Genomic DNA, 20,417 nt, shown 5'->3' on the forward strand with positions numbered 1-20,417 from the left:
ATTACAGTCACGGTTTCCTTTACAGTCACAGAGCCTGTCTCACGAACCATAAAGGCCTCCGGTTGGATTTTGTACCCCTCTTCCACCAAGCACTTGTCAACCAGAAAGAAAAGAAGATGTGAGCCTGGGTATTGTTGCAGAAGCGAGCAGTCCAAACAATGAGTCTATAGCAAGAGATTCAGGGTGAGGGAAAAATACTCCCTGGAGATGGGGAAAGAGAAGGCTGGCTGCTTCTCTTTCCACTGTGCCCATTAGCAAATGGATGGATGGCGTGGACATCACCATGGTGACCACATGAGGAGTCTGCGGTTGCACCCAACTCCTGCTGTCCCTTCACGCTCACCTATCATAGATCTCCAAGGGATCTGTTTAGACTGAGAAACTCTCCAGTCCACATCTCCTGCCCACTCCCAAGTTCTAGTCTCCGGTTGCCAGCATCTGTCATATCTTCGTATGTCCTGGGCCAGTTATTGCCTGTGTCTCTCAGTCCTTGTCTTTACTTCCATTTGTATGACTCAAAGCCTAATCAATGCGGCACTATTTGATTGCATCCACGCCTACTGGCAGCAGCCACCTCGAAGCCTATAGAAGCAGGGGCAGACTCCTGCATTCCATCCCAGGCACTAAAAGAACCAAACCCTTCCTCTTCTCGCTCTGTCAATATGATCAATATTGGCATCTCATCAACATATGATGACATGACTCATCTCATCAGTGAAATCTGCTCTTTGGCAATTTCTAGTTAATGTGTGTTTTTCTACATTAGACTCAACCGTTACGTTCCTAGTCTATGTCATAAACCTGTGAAGGAACTTTCTAGTAGAAGGAAGAAGGAAATTCAAGATTTCTCTAAGATGCTCCTTAAACTTGGGATAAGGAAGTAGCTCAGAGAAGAATGTTGGCCTAGCGTATACAAGGCCATGGGTTCAGGTCCCAGCATCATGAAAAGGGGAGTGTGGGATATAGCTCAGTGATAGATTGGCTTGCCTAGCAAATGTGAGGCCCCAAGTTCAATCTCTACTACTCAAAACAAACCAAAGACACTTGACTTTATTCTAAACAATAGTATCCATAAGACTGTGAGTTGCTATGTATTTTCTAACATACATTAGATCAAATTCATAATTATCATTACTAAAAAGGCCAATGCGTCTAAACAGCTGTACGGGGGTCATCCAGGCTCCTTCCCCAACTGCTGAGGCGCTGTCTCCAGCTTGCACCCCCAACCCCCTGGTCTGGCTCCTCCAACCTCCTCTGAATCTTTTTACCACTTAAACACACCTTCTACAGTAGCAGGCATTCTCCTGCTTCTGAATGCCTTGTTACCTCTTCAGGAAGGCATGGTGACTCCCTCTCCGACCAGAAAATTCTGTCTTACTCTTGATGCAAACAGTCTGTATATTTTGAGATTTTATTCCAACTTCATTTGATCTAAAAGGTAGCTTTAACTTCCTTCGTGCTCCTTACTACACAGCGAGTTCCTCTGTGGATTCAAAACGGAATCCCAGCGCAATTTTCACATAGTATGTCAGAGTATTCCTGTTGAGTGAGTAACTGGGTACATAGTTTATTCAACAGAAAAAAAAAATCAGGAAATAATGTTTACCTTATAGTAGTATTGTTTTGAGAATTCAATCGGAGAAAGCACCTAGTGCTCTCAACTCTTTATCTCTTTATCTTTTTATCTCTATTAATATAACAGAATTAAAAGAACAGAATAGAAATTGGAATATAAATAGGGATGTTATTGTGCACAGAGACCCCAGGGGGCCTTTCTGGAGAGGGATGCCTGATGGATGCCTGTGGGTGGCCACCAAGGCTTGGAAAGGCTGCGCACATATCTCCCCAGAGCTCAGCAGCCAGAATTCAGGGTGTAGGGTGGGTGTGGCAAGCTGAAAAGAAATTGCTTTGAAGGGTCATGCAAACTCTGAAGCCAACTAGGCTAGCATTCAACCCTCAGAGGGCAGGGGACAGAGAGGCACCAGAGGACAAATAGTATTTTCTTTTGCAGTTAAAACTGGGGCCTTCCCCGCTGGGCTAGTGATGCATTTTATGTTCTTTATTGAGAACAGCAGGCACATTCTCTGCACCACTTCCCATATCACCCCGGGCTTTTCCATTTCACAGTGTCAAGAAGTCATTGAAAACCATAAAGCAAACATCAGAAGTTCTCATTTCAGACAGGACAGTTCTACAGTTACTATGTAGAGAAAAGGTTGTCTGTTGAATGCTCTTGTCTTTTTGCTTTCATAGAGAAATTTACAGGCCAGCGAGATGGCTGAATGAGCAAAGGCGCCTGCAAGTCTGATAACTTGAGCTCGGTCCCCAGAACCCACGTAAACGTGGAAGTAGAAAACAGACCCCTCAAAATTGTCTTCTGATCTCCACATGATCACAGTGGCATGTGCACCACCCCCATCTTCATATTGTGTACACACACACATACTCATACACACACTCATACACACCCATATATATATATATATATATATATATGGTTTTTTGAGGCAGAGTTTCTCTGTGTAGCCCTGGCTGTGCTGGAACTGGCTCTGCAGACCAGGCTGGTCTCAAACTCAGAGATCCACCTGTCTCTGCCTCCTGAGTGCTGGAATTAAAGGTATGTGCCACCAATGCCTGGCTGACAAGGTTTTTTTTTTTTTTTTTTTTTGGTTTTTCGAGACAGGGTTTCTCTGTGTAGCTTTGCGCCTTTCCTGGAACTCACTTGGTAGCCCAGGCTGGCCTAGAACTCACAGAGATCCGCCTGACTCTGACTCTGCCTCCCAAGTGCTGGGATTAATGGCGTGCGCCACCACCCGCCTGGCCTGGCTGACAAGTTTTTAATTGAGAAAGAGAGAAAGAGAGAGAGAGAGAGAGAGAGAGAGAGAGAGAGAGAGAGAGAGAGAGAGAGAGAGAGAGAGAGAGAGAGTATCGAAATGGCTGAACAATTAAGAGCACTGGCTACCGTTCAAGAGGACCAGGGTTCAATCCCCAGCACTTCATGGAGGTTCACAACTGTTTGTAACTCCAGTTCTATGGATTTGTTGCCATCTTGTGGCCTCAGTGGGCACAGACACACATGCAGACAAAATCTCCGTACACATAAAGTAAAATGATGATACAAGCATTTTGAACAGAGAGACAGTTACTTTGGGGTGGTTGGGATGGCTCAACAGGCAGAGGCTTGCTTACCACACCAGCCTGACCACCTACGTCCAGTCCCCAGTCCCCACAGCGGAAGACAGCATCAGCTCCCCAGAGTTACCCTCTGACCTCAACATACGTGCTGTGGCACGTGTGAACCCGCACTCATCACACATACACTCATCTCTCTCTCTCTCTCTCTCTCTCTCTCTCTCTCTCTCTCTCTCTCTCTCTCTCTCTCTCTCTCTCTCTCTCTCTCTCCTCTCTTTCTCTCTCCTCTCTCTCTCCTCTCTCTCTCTCTCTCTCTCTCTCTCTCTCTCTCTCTCTCTCTCTCTCTGTCTCACACACACACACACACACACACATAAACAATGAAATCTAAAAAATTTTTAAAAGAAATTTACTTAAAAATATTCTTTGGTATACATGTAATTTTATCATTTATTAAAGATAAAAGCAAATTTGCGTGCTAACAAGATGGCTGTGCCTGTTTGTTTTTTGCATAAACAAATCTTGACTGAATATTTGACACTGTAGGGCATAAGGCACTGTAACATGTTTCAGAGTTGATCAGTATTCTGATTTTAGAATGGTCAGTGCTGAAAATACCACTTCACATAAATACATTATACAAAATGGCAGAAGCACATTTAGGACCATTTGAAAAGTTGGTAATTCTGTCCTAATACCAAGCCAAAATTCACTGAAGGATATATTTTTTAAATAAAACTCAAGTCAGCAACAGAAACAGAATTTTAAAAAAACCCAAGCATCCTAGCACAATATAATCAAAAGATAGACTACCTCGCTACCTATATGCTAAAGAATGGCAACAGGAAAAAACGTATTTGCTTTCTGTAAGCTAGTATGTTTCTATAAGAACAGAAAGTTTAGTGTGCATAGTCAAGTTATTGTGCTAACTGGCTTAGCAAGTGTTCCATTGCTGTGAAGAGACACCACGACCAAGGTAACTCTTACAGAAGAAAGCGTTTAATTGGGGCTTGCTTACAGTTTCAGAGATTTAATCCATTGTTTTCATGGTGAGGAGTACGGCAGCCTGTAGGCAGACACGGTGTGTGGAATATTCCTTCACCCTGTGTGAATATATGTTACTGTGATTGGTTTAATAAAGAAGCTGATTGGCATACAGCTAGGCGGGATAAGGCTAGGAGGGAGAAACAAACTAAGAGGACTCTGGGAAGAAGAAGGGAGGAGTCTCAGAATCACGAGAGAGATGAACTTGCCATACTGAGAAAAGGGACCAAATCACGTGGAAGAGCATAGATAAGAAATAAGGATTCATTTAAAATGTAAGAGTTAGCTAGTAACAAGGCTGAGCTTTCAGCAAAGCATTTACAATTAATAAGAAGCCTCAGTGTGGTTATTTGGGAGTGACTGCCTGGACTCCGCCTACAATGGTGCTGGAGAAGTAGCCAACTGTCCTACATCTGGATCCACAGGCAGCAGGAGGAGAGCAATATCGGGACTGGCGTGGGCTTTTGAAACCTCAAAGCCCACCCCCATGACACACTTCCTCCAAGAAGGCCACACTTCCTGATCCTTCCCAAGTAGTGCCATTCCCTGATGACTAGGCATTCAAATGTATGAGCTTATAGGGACCATTCTTATTCAAAGTACCACAGTAACATATAATAGTCTGGACCCTGAGCCGAGGTTAGGCAGCTGTGCTGACTGATTTCGTGTGTCGCCTTGACACACACTGGAGTCATCGGAGAGGAAGGAGCTCCAGTTGGGGAAATGCCTCCATGAGATGTGTGGCATTTTCTCCTTTAGTGATTAACGGTAGAGGGCCCAGCCCACGGTGAGTGGTGCCATCTCTGGGCTGGTGATTCTGGGTTCTATGAGAAAGCAGGCAGAGCAAGCCATGATGAGCAAGCCAGTAGCAGCAGCCCTCCACGGCCTCTGCATCAGCGCCTGCCTCCAGGATCCTACTCTGAGTTCCTGTCCTGACTTCCTTCTATGGTGAACAACGCTGTGGAAGTGTAATCCCCTTCCCCAACCTGCTCTTTGGTCACGGTGTTTTGTCGCAGCAATAGAACCCCTGACTAAGACAGCAGCCACTCTTGGACATTTAATGCTACGGCAGCATGCTCAGTGCACATGTGTCTGTTGTGTGCTCAGAAACAAGGCTGGGGTTGCAGCCCAGTGGTAGAGTGCCTGCCTAGCGTGAATGAAGCCCTGGGTTCAGTCTATAATAGGAGGCTTTTAAAAAATTCCCTGTAACAATTGACCTGTGCTGGAAACACATACGAGACTCGACACACATTTGATTTTGAATTAATATTTGGTTGGTGCGGGTTCAAAAACCTTTTTTTTTTTAAATTCACAAATTCCACAATGAGTGCACTTTCTCTGTAGTTCATGTGATATAGTTTCCTTTTACAGTGCCACTGCCTGTACTTTTAAAATATTTGTCTATTTATTAACTTAGCTATTTGCTTATTTTTTTGTGTGTGCAGGTGCAAACGCTTCGTGGCATGCATGTGGAGCTCGGAGTACAGCATTCAGGATAGACTCTCTCCTTCCTTCCACCTTTTTTTTTTTTGGTTTTTCGAGACAGGGTTTCTCTGTGTAGCTTTGCGCCTTTCCTGGAACTCACTTGGTAGTCCAGGCTGGCCTCGAACTCACAGAGATCCGCCTGGCTCTGCCTCCCGAGTGCTGGGATTAAAGGCGTGCGCCACCACCGCCCGGCTCCTTCCACCTTTTTAAGGGAGGATCTCTCTCGTTCCTGCTGCTGTGCTGTGTACTCCTGCAAGCTGGCCCGGAGGCTTCCAGCCAAACCTCCTGTCTCCACCTTCCATCTCTCCAAAGGGATTCTGGGATCACCGTGTTTGTTTTGTTTCAACACTTCCATGGATTAAACTCAGGTTGCCGAGGTGACAGAGCTATCTATTGCCTTTGCTATCGAACCATCTTCCCAGCCACTTACACCTGTGGTTTGGCATCTGCTTTGACTTCTGTCCCACAGTGAGCTCTTCCAAGAAGACAGATGTCTAAAGAATAAAAACAACAACAAACCCCTCCATGGTCTGTTCAGACGGGTCTCATTCTAGGTCAGAGCACTGCTGCCGCAGGGAAATTCCATGCAGTTGCCACAGGGCAACTGGGAAGTGAACCCAGGGCATTGTGCATGCTAGGCAAACACTCCATCACAGAGCAAAACTGCTGGGAAGTTCTTTAAGGAACGTACCCCTTTTCCCCCAAGCCTGGCTGGAGAGTGGGGGATTGAGCCTTAACAGGAACCTGTCCCCACCCCAGGTTCTAGGAACTCTAAGGGAACTAAAAGCTTCAGTGAAAAACAATGAGATCAGGTCATTTGGACTGGTTGCCAGACCTGGACATGGACTCAAGTGGCCAGCAGCTTGGGTCCACGTGCCCTGTAGGCAAAAGACTAGGGCTCAGGCCTGCAAAAGATCCAACTGAACTATCAACAAACCTGGGATTGGAGACACTACCCAGTAGCCCAGGGCGATGGGAAGCAAGGTCCCTCAAGCCAGGAGATAAACTACAACTGGGTCCCAGACCAGTGACCCCCACCAGGAAACTGGCAGGTGCAAAGGCCAAGTGTCTTGACCTCTTGTGATTGAAGCTTTGCATTCCCAAAGCACAAGACAGTTTTCACAGAGCTAAGAATATTCTGACCATTTAACAGGTAAGGAGGGCAGAGGCCCGATGAGGCTCAAGGGTGGTATTGTGGCCATAAGAAGGGCAGTACCTTAACCCAGGCTCTTTCCTCGTACAGCCCAGGTCTGGGGGAAGCATGGACTCCTCAGACACCACTTGTGTCCCAAGTGCAGGGAATGGGCACACGGGCACTGCAGGCACTCTGGGGTCACATACAAGTGCAGAAGTGCCTGCCGCTACGAGAATGTCTGAGAGTGTGCCCCTTCCTTCCTCTCCACAGGCTGCATGTTGTCCGTCTGACGAGGCCATGTGAGGAGAGACGTGGCTACTGGGACCGGAAGAGGAGACAGTCTTTGAGCTGACCAAACTCCAAAGCTGCGCCCGTGGTATTAGAGTTGTTTTTGGTTTGTTTGCTTGTTTTTTAATTTGAATATTTTCCTGTCACTTGAACTTTGTCATTGTAGTGGAGTTTTGTCTCCTCTCATATTTGATCAGGGAGGAGGTGGAATATGTCATTGCGCTCACCTAATTTTTATGTAAAAATGTGCACAACTGGTACTTTACATTGTTTATCACCATTATTCATTTTTACTGTGTGTGTGTCTGTTTGCAAGTGAATACCACGTGTGTGCAAGCGGCCACAGAGGCAAGAAGAGGCCATCAGATCCCCTGGAGCTGGAGTTACAGGTGGTTGTGAGCCACCCCACATGGGTGCTGGAAACTGAACTCAGGTCCTCGAAACTGAACTCAGGTCCTCTGGAAGAGCAGCAAACGCTTTTAACGGTTGAGCCACCTCTCCAGCCCCGATTTTGGTGGATTTGTTGTTGTTTTGTGGGTTTTTGGTTTTTGGTTTTTGAAGGGCTTGTTGTTGTTGTTGTCTGTTTTTTGAGACAAGGTTTTTACACTGTAGTCCAGGTTGGTTTCATACGCAAGGAAATCCTCTTGCATCAGCCTCCCAGGTGCTGGGGTTATAGGTGTGAGCCACCATGTCCACACGGTATCGCTTTTTGAAATAGCTACTAATCTCTGTGGCCTCAAGACTCACACATCCCCCTCACCCAAGATCTTGACCTAAGAAAGCTGTTGGGGTTCTCTACAAATGGCCATGCCTGAGATCTGTGGGGAGTGCATCCTGTCTTGAATCTCCCAGCCTACTTTACTTGCTTTTCTTCCGATTAGGCTGTCCGTCTGTCAGGGAGTCTGTTGCATCTTTTCCTGTCAGGCCAGGCCCTGGACCAGCCTCATGTCCTCAAAATTGGTCACCATTTGCTGGCATTGCCTAGATGGGTAGGCAGGAAGTGGGAGGCCAATAGAAATTGAATCAGAGGTTCCAATAGAAATTTGCTCACATGTCCTGCTCTTCCTCAGATTCCTCAAGACTCGGGCCTTCCCAGAGGCCTCTGGGATTAGTGTTGACTTGTCCTATGGAAGAAAGCTCATGCTTTCCATCCTATGACCACCTTAGGCTCCAGAAAGCTGCAGCTTGGTGTCTATGGTCAAGGGAAGAAGACCCAGGTGTGAGATTTTTGTGTCAGATACTGCTTTTATATGAGTGTGACATCCCACAGGCAGCAGGGTGCATGGGAGAGCGTGATATATAGAGGGCACTGCCACAGATCCTCCCAAAGTAAGAAGCTGATGGGTGGGCTGGGTGGGGGTGGCTCTGCCATTACTCCCTTGGTGAGTAAACGTTTGATTGGTGTTAGACTGCAAAGCTCCGAGGCTCCCCTCCCTCCTTCTGCCCCCTTCCCCTCCTTCCTTCTATTTCCATCTTTTTAGCTTGTATGATAGGGACCATGTGCACACTAGGCTACTACCCCATCATGTTGCACTAGCTCTTTGGACAGGTGCTAGGTGAAGAGGGCTGAGTGAGGGGCAGGAGCTCCTATTGGGCAGGTTAGTGACAGCACACGTGCCTGTCCTGGAAGGAAGTTGTCTGATACATCCAGCTGCTGAGGACAGCGTCGTACATAAGGTGGTATTCCTGCAACAAAGTGTGGAAGTCTTCAGAACCTGAATCGACGGTAGCTGCCAAGCCTTAAAACTGATCATCCTCTGAGGACAGAGAACTTCTCCTTGCCTGAACTGCCGCCGCCAACTCAAACTGTACCCAGTTCTTAAGCTAGGGGACCAGATGGACCCGTGGAAGGCCATGGCTGCTGGCTCCAGCATTTAGCTGCTAATGAGCCACCACTCAAATTCCCAACTTCATTCTGGCATGCTGCCCCTACATTCTGCAGTGAGCCCTCAAATCCAGCCTTTTCGGGTTTGTGTAGCCATCACGGCACACCAAAACACCAAGTCCCGGCCTTCATTGACCCCACACCCCTGTGGCAGTGGCTCTCTATGACAGATGAAGTGAGTTCAGGTATGGTCATAGCTGCATCACAGGGCACCACCCCTCATGGTCATCAGACAGGCATAGGCTGCCTGTGACTCAGATTAAATGAGCCTGAACCTCCTAAGGTCCTCTCTTAGATTTTTGGGGTTTTCTGCGGGAGGGGATCCCCATGGATGTTCTGTTCCTGGAACTGCTTCTACACGAGCTTCCTCGGCTCCATGGCATCAATCCAGAAACAAAACTAAGTCCCTGATCATTTCCCACTTGGGCACAAATGAGTTTCATATAGCCCAGTCGGACTTTATATAGCCAAGGACGACCTTGAACTTCTTACCCTTCTGCCTCTACTTCCTTATGGGCATGCATTACCACATCCACTTTATATGGTATGTGGATGGAACCCAGGGCCCTGTGCATGCTAGACAAGCATTCTGAGCCATATCCCCAGGCCAACAACTACGTCTACAGAGGCTTTTGAGACAGGAGGAGAGGGCTTGAAAACAAAGGAAGTATTCACTTCAGAGTAAACAACTAGGCTCCAGGTCGACACTGGTCTTCTTAGAATCCCTGCTTTGTTCACTGGAGGTGCCTTAGTGGCCTGTTCTCTAAACTCTCACTGGTTCCTCTTTTTTGTGTTCATTCACTTGTTTGTGTGAATCTAGCCTATTGAGCAAGAGGGCAGCAGGCTCGGCGGCCCCTAGAGCAGTGCCCACAGCCTCACTGGCCCCCCTGCCTCCCTCCTGGCCTTTTCTAGGCTTCTGCACAAGAGTGGCTGCTTCCTCCATCCTGGCACTTGCTGCCCAGGTTGGAGTTTGAAACAACCTTTCTCCAAGTAATTCTTCTAGTCGTTTGTGCGCGCGCGCGCGCGCACACACACACACACGCACACACACGCACAAGCACACACGCACACACACACATATGCAGAGGTGGGGGAAGATCCCTCAAGAAAATTCCAATGCAACCTCTTAATAGAATATACCTTTAAATTCACTATATATGTAAATACAAAAATTCAGTGCCCCACTTGGAGATCAGTGTCTAGACTGTCCCCTTCATAGTTTAAGTCACATTAAAAGATACACATTCCAGGCTCCGAGCAGGAAGACACCTTCATGTTCTGATCATCCTTTGAGCCACATTGCGTGTTCCTGCCTTACACTCAAGGGGTTAGGTAACTACAAATGGACATAAATTCTCAACACGCAAGAATGCTCAGGGACAGCTCAAATTTGATGTTGGAGTGACCAAGGTAACGCCATCTTGTCCTGACTCCCCATTTTGTGTTTACTTAGACAGCTATCAGCCTTCTATCTCACAATAGTCACATCCGCCTTGGCAACACGTATGAGAGTCCATGACCCTGGCCGTGGTCCAGATGTATTAAGTTTATACAAACACAATATATACTAAACTAACAGAAGAAAGATATAAGTAAAAAATAATCGCTGTTTATGTTTGAAACAACTACTATGTTCTGCCGGAAATAAATGTTTCAAGGTTAGTCTTACCCTCACTTAGCTTTGATACAAATTAGGATTTTTGTGAGTTTTACTTTTTAAAATGCTGTCCCCCTGAGCTTCGGTACCAAGATACTCTGAGATGTTGGCTCACTCTTGGTTGCCAACTCAAATTAAAGGACTCATAGAATCTTTTTTTTTGTTGTTAGACTTTTAGATTTTTTTATTATTTAATGATGATGTTCCCATACAATATATCTAAAGAAGGGAATACTAGACATCCAGAGTGGTTTCTTTTGTTTTACAGACATTTCACATAACATAGCCATTGGATTCTTTTTTTTTTTTATTTTGCAATACAATTCAGTTCTACATATCAGCCATGAATTCCCTTGTTCTCCCCCCCTCCCGCCCCTCTCACCTTCCCCCCAGCCCGCCCCTCATTCCCATCTCCTCCAGGACTGAGATCAACCTGGTAGACTCAGTCCAGGCAGGTCCAGACCCCTCCTCCCAGACTGAGCCAAGCGACCCTGCATAGGCCCCAGGTTTCAAACAGCCATCTCATACAATGAGCACAGGACCTGGTCCCACTGCCTGGATCCCTCCCAAACAGAACAAGCCAATCAACTGTCTCACCCATTCAGAGGGCCTGATCCAGTTGGTGACCCCTCAGCCATTGGTTCATAGTTCATGTGTTTCCATTCGTTTGGCTATTTGTCCCTGTGCTTTATCCAACCTTGGTCTCAACAATTCTCGCTCATATAAACCCTCCTCATTCTCCCTAATTGGACTCCCAGAGCTCCACCCAGGGCCTAGCCATGGATCTCTGCATCCAGATCCCTCAGTAGTTGGATGAGGTTTCTAGCATGACAATTAGGGTGTTTGGCCATCCCATCACCAGAGTAGGTCAGTTCGGGCTGTATCTCGACCATTGCCCCAAGATCCAGCTATACCACTCTTGGGCATATACCCAAGGAATCCTCAACCACACCACAAGAGCACTCGTTCAGCTATGTTCCTATCAGCATTGTTTGTCATAGCCAGAACATGGAAACAACCTACATGCCCTTCAACTGAAGAATGGATAAACAAAATGTGGTACATATACACAATGGAATACTACTCAGCAGAGAAAAACAATGACATCATGAGGTTTGCAGACAAATGGATGGATCTAGAAAAAATCATCCTGAGTGAGGTAACCCAAACTCAGAAAGACAAACATGGTATGTACTCACTCATAGCAGGATACTAGATGTAGAACAAGGATGACTGGACTGCTACTCACATCACCAGGGAGGCTACCTGGAAAACAGGACCCCAAGAAAGACACGGGGATCACCCAATGACAGAGAAATGGAAGAGATCTACATGAACAGCCTAGGCATGAGTGGGAGTAGTGAAGGGCGAGGGCCAAGGGAAAGAGAGCTTGGGGGAGCGGGAGATCCCAGCTGGATCAACAACAGAGAGGGAGAACAAGGAATAGGAGACCATGGTAAATGAAGACCACATGAGAATAGGAAGAAGCAAAGTGCTAGAGAGGCCCACAGAAATCCACAAAGATACCCTCACGACTCATAGAATCTTAATTGGCTTAATCTGTGTGCTTGTCTGTATCTTTCTCCCGTGGATTATTTCAACGTGTGGATCATGATGCACTTCATGTCCTTAACACTATTAGAGGAGGGCTAAGCAGGGGAGGCAGAGTGGAGCGCCTCTCTGTGCTGGGGCCAGAATCTGTGTGATGCTACCCTCAACTAATGCGCCTGCTCCCATCATGCCAAAGAGAAGAGCCTCTCCCATAACAAGTGCATATAAACACCACCTATCAGGGATGAGTGAGAAAGGCACAGGCATCGGGCATATATATGGTGTATAGATTCAAGGACTTCTTAAAGGCTTGGCTGGACCAGAAGCTGCAAACTCCAGAGGTTCTGGGGAGTCTGTGTGTGGGTATTGAGGTGATAGATATACCCCTACTGTAAACTGGCAGGGTTGTTGGCCCTAAGCTGTCTCCCTGGGGCATTGGTGCCCCTGGCATGAGCTCTCATCCGTCCAAATTCCTCCCTCCCATCCCCACCGCAGATCTGCCGGACCAGAGCCTCGTGGCCTAGAGGTAGACACTGCAACCCAGGGAGTTTCTGGGTGGAGTAGAGAGCTGCTGGGCAGATGGGCTGGGTAAGCATTTGATCTTTTTGGTGGTTATGATGCAAGTCGGAGGAAACGGTCCAGGAACAGAAAGGACTCTATGTAAAACATCCCACCGTGGGCTCAGCACAGGCTGGGATGACAGAGCAGGGTGACAGGAAAACAAACAAACACACAAACAAAAACACCAAGGGTGGGAAGAGAGGAGCGGGCTGTCAGGCTGGGGCAACAATTTCCATCCCTTCCACAGCTTTCTCCACTGGCTCTCAGGCAGCAGCAGCCGCGTGAAGGACACACACGCCCATGCGCGTGCGCACAGGCACACTTGCCCTCCGGTCTCCTTGCTTCTGGACTCGTATGATTCACTGATTACAGGACTGGTTTGCTGATCTGACTGCTCCATATCTCTCATTACCTCTTAACCACAAGAGCCACAGCCTCGTTATCTTTTGATGCTTTTTCTCTTTGCTGAACCATCACTGATTGAACTCATCCCACGTGCCAGACATTGGGAATACTGAGGAAGGAGCACAGTGGAGAAGGATGTGGAGGGTCAGCCCAGCTGAATGGAGGAGGAGGATGGGTGGGGGTGTTATAAAGTGCTCCCCGTAGCTGGGAGAAGGGGGAAAGAGCAGAAGAAGAGACACAAATCCCCACAGAGTGGACACCCCTGACACCTTTGACTGGCCCTGTGACTGCGACCTCCAGAGAAAGGGGTTTGACTAAAGCTGGCTTCTGCGAGCCTAGCAGCCACACTAGAAGTCTAGACAATGACAGTCACTTTCCAAGACAGAAGTGAGAGCTCATGATAGCAGAGTACAAGCTCTGTTGAGAGCAGTTGTCGCAGCCAAGACAGCAGACACAGGGACCTTCCACCTCATCCAGGACCTGTGACTGCTGGAGCACTAGAGACCATGAGAGGTTTAAAACTGAGGCATGGCTCACCCCAGGTTCTGATTCACAACAGTCTGTGTAGCCTCAAGGCAGAGAGCTGAAAGCTGTGGGTGCAGAGCCTGATGCTAAAGTCTAGACCGAGGAGAGACCCGGGGTGTGAAGCATCACTTGCTGAGAACTGCCTCAAACACAAGATCTGGGGGGGGATAAAGATCCTCATCTTCCCAGGGGATGGAGCATCCCTCCACCTTCTGCCCAAGGCCAGTTCCAGGAAGACCAAACTCCCATGTATCACCTCAGCTCCCTGTTCCTGCCTTGAGCAGGAGTGGGGCAAGTCAGCAGACAGTGCCTTCTCCTTCCCTTGACTTGTCTGTCCAACAAAACGCATCTACATGTCTACACCGCTGCTGTAAGGGACTTACACCTGCTGACAGTGGAGCCCTGTTGGCACTTCAACAGGGAGGCCTGCCTGGACTGTGAGACTGCCCGGAATCACCGAGGAAGAACTCTCAGAATACAAAGCAGCTCTAGGAACTGATGACATGTATGTAAAATGATGTCTGTATGATAATGAAAGGTTGAGAAACAAACATAAGGTTATATGAAAAAGGTTTTGAGTTCAAAGGTATTTCTCCCCACATAACACCCATATACATGAATGTGTTTATATATGTATATATATATGTGTGTGTGTGTGTGTGTGCGCGCGTGTGCATCTGTAGCTACATGTATATAAATACATGCATACATACAAGTGTACAAACACATACATATGTACACCTATGCATACTGTATGTGTCCGTTGTTAGAGACATGATTCACATATGTCTGTTGCACATATACATCTGTGCGCATACATTTCATGCACACACACTTACTTCATTAGCGGTGGTAAGTCACCATAAAGGCAGCATCACAGAGAGCTTTGTACTTGATTGGCACTCACTAATGTTTGCTGAATTAGAACAAACCTCTGCCTTGCCCATTCTGATTTTTATCGTTGACCATTGCTCTCAGGAGTTAATGTTTGAACCTGGCCATAAAGAAATCGACAAGCACTGACCTATGGCCTATATCTGAGGAGGAAGAAGCCCCTTATAAAATAGCCAAGAGGGGGTGGCCTGGCAGGCAGAGCTGCTGTGGTCAGCTGTGGAAAGGGAGCCTCATCGCCACCATGAACTTCACCGGCAAGTACCAACTGCAGAGCCAAGAGAACTTTGAGCCCTTCATGAAGGCAATGGGTGAGTGCTGGGTGGGACGCCAAAGCTGATGTAACAGCAATGAGGGGCTAGCCCTACACTCAGCAGCTAATCAAGGTCTGATGCTGAGGTAGAAGGAAGGGTTCAGGCTATCCCTAATTTAGGAGTGTTTTAGTGACTCTCCTGGTCTCTTGCTACTTACACTGTCCCTCACTGGACAAGACCACCAGGAACAGTGGAAATGACCCTGAGCTGGATTGACGTGTGTCCACTGGTACTTCATCATGACCTTGTTCATCCACTCATCCATTCATTCATTTTTCTAGCAGTCATTGGTTCAAGACCAACCATACCTCAAGCACTCTGCTTGTACATATGCCAGGGAGATAGAGTGTGATAAGCTGCAACCCTGACCAACGTTTGGAGACAAAGCTACAATACTGACCAGTTATTCGGAGATAAATGCAGTGACGTGTCCCTTAATGTGGATGACTTTATACCAGGTGTTGCAATGCCCACATTCAATAGTCACCATAAAGCTGAGTTGATCACTCTTGAGACAGCTGAGGCCAAGAAAGGAGAAGTAGCCACAACAAGGGCTACTGTATCAGAAATATTGGAGTTGGAGTCAGAAGCAGGTGCTGGGTCCCAGAGACTCTAGTTAAATGGCCTACGTCTCTCGGGGTATAGGAGGAAAGACTAGTGCTGAAGGCTGAGCCTGGGACCAGGGAGAGAAGAGTGTGTTCCGGGAAGAGAGAGCCCTGTGGGCAGAGGGCGAGGTGGGACAAAGGAGGGTGACAACAGGGAAAAGATGGGAAACAGCAAGAGCAGGGAAAGGAGGACACTCAGGTCATCCCGGGACTCAAAGGTTCTTGTGTGGACAAGTCACAGCTTGAGAATTCGAGGACCCCTTGGCCGTACAAAGGGCTCTCTGCTCTTGCTGGGAATTCATGATTCCTGTGACCCTCTATTCATGTAAAGGCACAGATTTGCTCTGACATCGGCAAAGCCCTATTCTAGGGCAAAGGACTTCTGGACATTACCCACAAGAGCCTTGACTCCAGAGGCCACAGCAAGTGTGCCTGGCACGGTCACACTTGTGTGTGGGACCATTTGAGTCGGAAGATAAACATCCTGGAGGATTAAGTGTCCCCACTCTAAGAACAAGGCCACTAAACAAGGGGGAAATTGGGAGGGAGAGTGAGTAAAAAGCAGAGAGACACAAAGGAAAGGGCCTCAGGCCAAATGAGTTTCTTTATCACAAGTGAATTGATGGGGCTGGGAATGCAGATCAGTGGATAGAGTGCTTGCCTCGCAATTCAGGGAGCCCTGGGTTCAATCCCCAGACCATCGAAGCCCGGTGTGGTGACACACAACTGTGATCCCAGCACTAGGGAGGTGCAAGCAGGAGGGTCAGATGCTCAAGGTCACCCTCAACTATATAGTGAATTAAGGCTAGCCTAGGCTCCAAGTGACTCTGCCTCAAAAACTGATAATACTAATTGGGAAAATAGTAGCAGGCCACTGACTTGGTCAGAAACCAAAGGCCCAACTGCTCACAGGTCTGCTATATAGAAGTGTGTGGAGCCTCAGGAATGTACAGTGATCTCCACTGCTCCTCCGGACTCTAACTTTACATGGCCTCTTCCAGGACTGCCTGATGATCTCATCCAGAAGGGGAAGGACATCAAGGGGGTATCAGAAATCGTGCATAACGGGAAGCATGTCAAACTCACCATCACCTATGGGCCCAAAGTGCTCCACAATGAGTTCACCTTGGGGGAGGAGTGCGAGCTGGAGACCATGAATGGGGAAAAGGTCAAGGTATGTAGTCCCACCTCCTGTTGCCCCAAAGTTCTCCTAACAGAGACCATGTCACTAAACCCACTTCAGGCAGGAGACACAGAGAACTCTGAGAACAGACTTCTCATTGTCTCAGGGATCATGAGACATCTGGGCTCTCTCGGTAGACAATGTGGGGGAAATGGGGCACAGAGCAGGATCCTCAGTCATAGTGCTCCAGCTTCTTGGAGTCCTCCAAGGAAAACCCGGAACTGGGGCAAATCGGTGTCAGTGAAATCCTTTACCTGAGCCAGGGCACCTTCCCCTCCTCGGGGCAACGGTTCCAGGTGGCAATGCCAGCTGCCCGTGGGCTGTGTGAGCGATGGACAGGTGATAACAGAGATCCAGGTGCTGTGGGTCCTGTCATCTGCCCCTCCCCAGGAAGCCTGCACATCCCAGGGAAGCCAGTGGACTGTGCCTCTGTTCTCTCCACTCCTGCCTTTCCTGGCAGCTTTGTGCCTCAGGCTCAGCAGGAGTAGCTGCCTCTTCAGGTTGCTCTTGTTTCTCCTTTTCTTACATGTCAAGGTAAAGAGCAGAGGGGGATTGGGTGGGGTGCCATGGGTTTTCCAGTGGCCCATTGCGGAGGCGGATATTTGACCTTGTGTCTTTTGTTGCTGACTATACTTCTTTCTCCACCCTCCCTTGGTTCCCTCCATCCCTCCCTTGCTTCCTTTCTTCTTATTCTCCTCCCTCCCCCAGCATCTTGCCATGTAGCCCAGACTGGCCTCAAACTCAGGCTCTTCCTGCTCCTGCCTCCTGAGCACTGGAATTAAAAGTGCCGCACTGTGCCCAGCCACTTCAATCTACCACCGTCCTTGGTGTATATACAAGGCTTGAAATTGGCGCCACATAGGAAAGACTAAATATCTACCACAGCAAACTGTGTCCCCATGGCGGCTGGTGATTGGAGTTCTGCCACCACCTCCCTCTATAAGCTTGAGAAATAGGATTTTATATTTTATTTTAGGATTTTTTTTCTTCCCAGGGGAGAAGCACTTAGGCAGGCTTGATATTCTCTTTCATTCATAAGTACATCCAATTTCCATTCAGCGCTAGAGAACTAGAGACGAACAGGACATTGACTCATTGCCAGTGGTCACCATGCGGGGAAGCGACCTCATTAGCGTCACTGCCAGGCCTTTGCCCATGGGTCATGACCTCTCCTCCCTGCAGGCCGTGGTTACTATGGAAGGTGACAATAAGATGGTGACAAGTTTCAAGGGCATGAAGTCCGTGACCGAACTCAATGGCGACACAATCACCAACGTAAGTCGGCACTCTGGTCTTGCCATCCCACAGCTTGTGGGGAATGGAGATGCAAAGGGTGAGGGGCAGTTGTACGACATCTCACATTCTCCATCTTTTCCTCCCCGAGATCTTGACTTTAATCAGTGTCTTCTACCACTTAAGGGGATCCATTATGTGCCATGTAGTTGATACATGTTGTCTCGAATCTTTTGAACACCAATTTTCTAAGTGGGGAAAGTAAGGCTATGACCAAAAGAGCTGGTCAAACGGCGGGTCAGGACCCCAGAACTGGGTCCATCTCTTGAGCTAATCTCACAGTTGTTCACCACTCAAGCCCTAGGGGAAGCTGTTCACACTGTAGACAGTGGGGATTTGCACTCAGTACATCTGCAGCCATCTTGGTCAGACCAAACCAGGGCTGAACATCAGGGTGATGTTCTGACAGACAGAAGAGCAGTGTCTTGAGGAAGGGGCACCTTTTCTAAGTCACCTGGTGACTCCCACCTCCAGGCTGCCCTTCCACTTCCAGAGTCAGTCACTCCCACCCCCTCAGCCTCTCCTCCTTGCCCACTTCCTGCCTCTTCCCCGATCCCAACAGCACCTAAAGGGGATGAAGTGAGAGGTGCTTGGTGTGCTGAGACACAGGACAGGATGTGCAGAACACAACTTGCCTTTTCCTGTCTCTGCTGGGGTGGGACCACAAATCTCCCTGTAGGATCGAAGTCCATTCAACCCAGGGATGTCCCCAGACTCCACTCCATCTGCAGATCTCCTACCCAGGAGGCCTCCATGCCTCCTGCAGGTGTACTTCCCATCAGTGTAAGACCTACACAAAGCTAGGCTCTCTCGTTGCTGTTCCTATTTGATGATGATTAACAGCCACAGCCTTTCCTTCTGTCTCAGCACTAACCAACAAGCCACAGAGGCTGCCATCTTCCACAGCTCAGGTGCCCAGTAAATACCTCTGCCCACTTGGCATTGGCGTGAAGTCACCCTTGTACCAAGTTCATGGCCGCTAATCAATGACACCCTGGGTGTGCACTCCTATGCAATCATCCTCCATGCCTAGCTGTTGGTAACATCCTGTCCACAGCCTACATGATAATTGGTAGTGTTCCTCCTAAGGTCAGGTCTTCCAGCTCTCCTTTGTATCCAGAATGCACTTTAGGGGGTCACAGAAGACAGACACCTGTCCAAGTGACATCATCTGGCCAAGTGAAAACCTCTCCCAACCGTGGAGAGAGAGAGGCGTCAATCATGAAGCAATGTTCAGTCCCCATTCTTGCCCCTCACTCTCACAACAGAGCAGGTGAGCAGAGAGGAGCCACCCTGGACTGAGTCCAGATGCATTTCCCTAGTCTTCCTGTCTCCTATGGGAATCACAGACAATGGATTTCATAATCAGGCCAATCTTTCCAAGACCATGTAGCTGATGTGATAAAACCAGGGCTCCAACCCAGGGGGTGATTGCCGGAGCTAAGGAGCTCCTTTTGCACTTGATAACATAAGACACAAAATCAGAGACCCGAGAGGGCTGGAAGGACCATTCACCAACAACCCTAAAACTGATGTGTTTTGTTTTTCTTGCTATGCTGAGACTTTGAGCATGCTCAGTAAGCATCCTGCATACAAACCCATGGCCAGTATTCTCATGTGCTTCATTCACAAGTTTAAGAGGAAAATTATAAAGCTCCTACTACGTTCCATTCTAGTTGCCCAGTGAATTCATGTATATATCTTGTGTTCAGCCACAGACAGTCAATGGGCAGTAATAGATCTCAATGAGATTTTGAGACAACAGGTTGGACTGCTCTGGATGGTTTTTCTATAGCTGTCATTGATTTAGGAAATAATTCAATTCCTGGCAGGACAGCCCTCCACATGAACAAGAGAAGTGACAAGACACAGCATGGTGTTTTAGAAAAAGTTGCCCATCATTCCTCTGCCCATAAAAAAAAAAAATGAAAATTTTTAAAGGTGCTTCACATGTTAGCACATTTGGGATCATTTGGGGAGATCATTTTTTGTTTGTTTTACAATTTAGCATCAAGAAAATATTTCATAATCTCTCTTCTGACTTTCAGACCATGACACTGGGCGACCTTGTCTACAAGAGAATCAGCAAGAGAATTTAGACAAAGCTTCATTTCATATTCTTTTACAGTGTAAAATTTATACAATAAAGTTACCTTTGTTTTGAAAGCATTTCTTCTTGATGGCTTCTCATTGTGGCACTAATCTTTTTTTTTTCCTTTTAGTGTGTGTGTGGGGGATTAAACCCAAGGACTCTCACATGTGAGCATAAGCTCTATCACTGAGTTACACCCCAAGCCCTGGTGTTTTCAGTGAGCATTGATCACTTATGACTTTGGAATTATAATCTGTGTGTCACTCTACCAGCTCAGACCCTGAATACCAACCTCTGACTCAGGTGTCCCTGACAGGAATGCCGAGTGTGGCCGGATGTGTAGTGTGCCCAGCGTGCCCTCTCTCTGTTAG

The 20,417-nt window shown here is 47.7% G+C and overlaps 1 protein-coding gene across 4 annotated transcripts; it reads left to right on the forward strand.

The window, feature by feature from the left end:
* Positions 1–5,685: 5,685 nt before the first annotated feature.
* Positions 5,686–20,117, forward strand: Fabp1 (fatty acid binding protein 1). 4 transcript variants are annotated; one of them, XM_052721260.1, is made up of 6 exons: positions 5,686–6,814; positions 7,067–7,172; positions 14,647–14,870; positions 16,480–16,652; positions 17,844–17,936; positions 20,003–20,117. In XM_052721260.1, exons 3-6 carry the CDS (start codon positions 14,804–14,806, stop codon positions 20,051–20,053), a joined length of 384 nt encoding a protein of 127 aa, XP_052577220.1. In that variant the 5' UTR covers positions 5,686–6,814; positions 7,067–7,172; positions 14,647–14,803; the 3' UTR covers positions 20,054–20,117. The 4 variants fall into 4 exon arrangements, with proteins under 4 accessions (XP_052577220.1, XP_052577221.1, XP_052577224.1 ...); XM_052721261.1 differs by lacking the exon at positions 5,686–6,814 and having other exon boundaries at positions 6,826–7,172; XM_052721264.1 differs by lacking the exons at positions 5,686–6,814; positions 7,067–7,172 and adding an exon at positions 11,248–12,765.
* The last annotated feature ends 300 nt before the right edge of the window (positions 20,118–20,417 follow it).

Source organism: Peromyscus californicus, unplaced genomic scaffold (assembly GCF_007827085.1).
Source record: "Peromyscus californicus insignis strain IS unplaced genomic scaffold, ASM782708v3 Scaffold_6__1_contigs__length_162567912, whole genome shotgun sequence".
NCBI lineage: Eukaryota > Metazoa > Chordata > Mammalia > Rodentia > Cricetidae > Peromyscus > Peromyscus californicus.

Coding starts and splice junctions, on each gene's coding strand:
- Fabp1 (XM_052721260.1), top strand. CDS start 14,804: ATGAACTTCACCGGCAAGTACCAACTGCAGAGCCAAGAGAACTTTGAG. Junction 14,871..16,479: donor GCCCTTCATGAAGGCAATGG/GTGAGTGCTGGG, acceptor GGCCTCTTCCAG/GACTGCCTGATGATCTCATC. Junction 17,937..20,002: donor ATGGCGACACAATCACCAAC/GTAAGTCGGCAC, acceptor TCTGACTTTCAG/ACCATGACACTGGGCGACCT.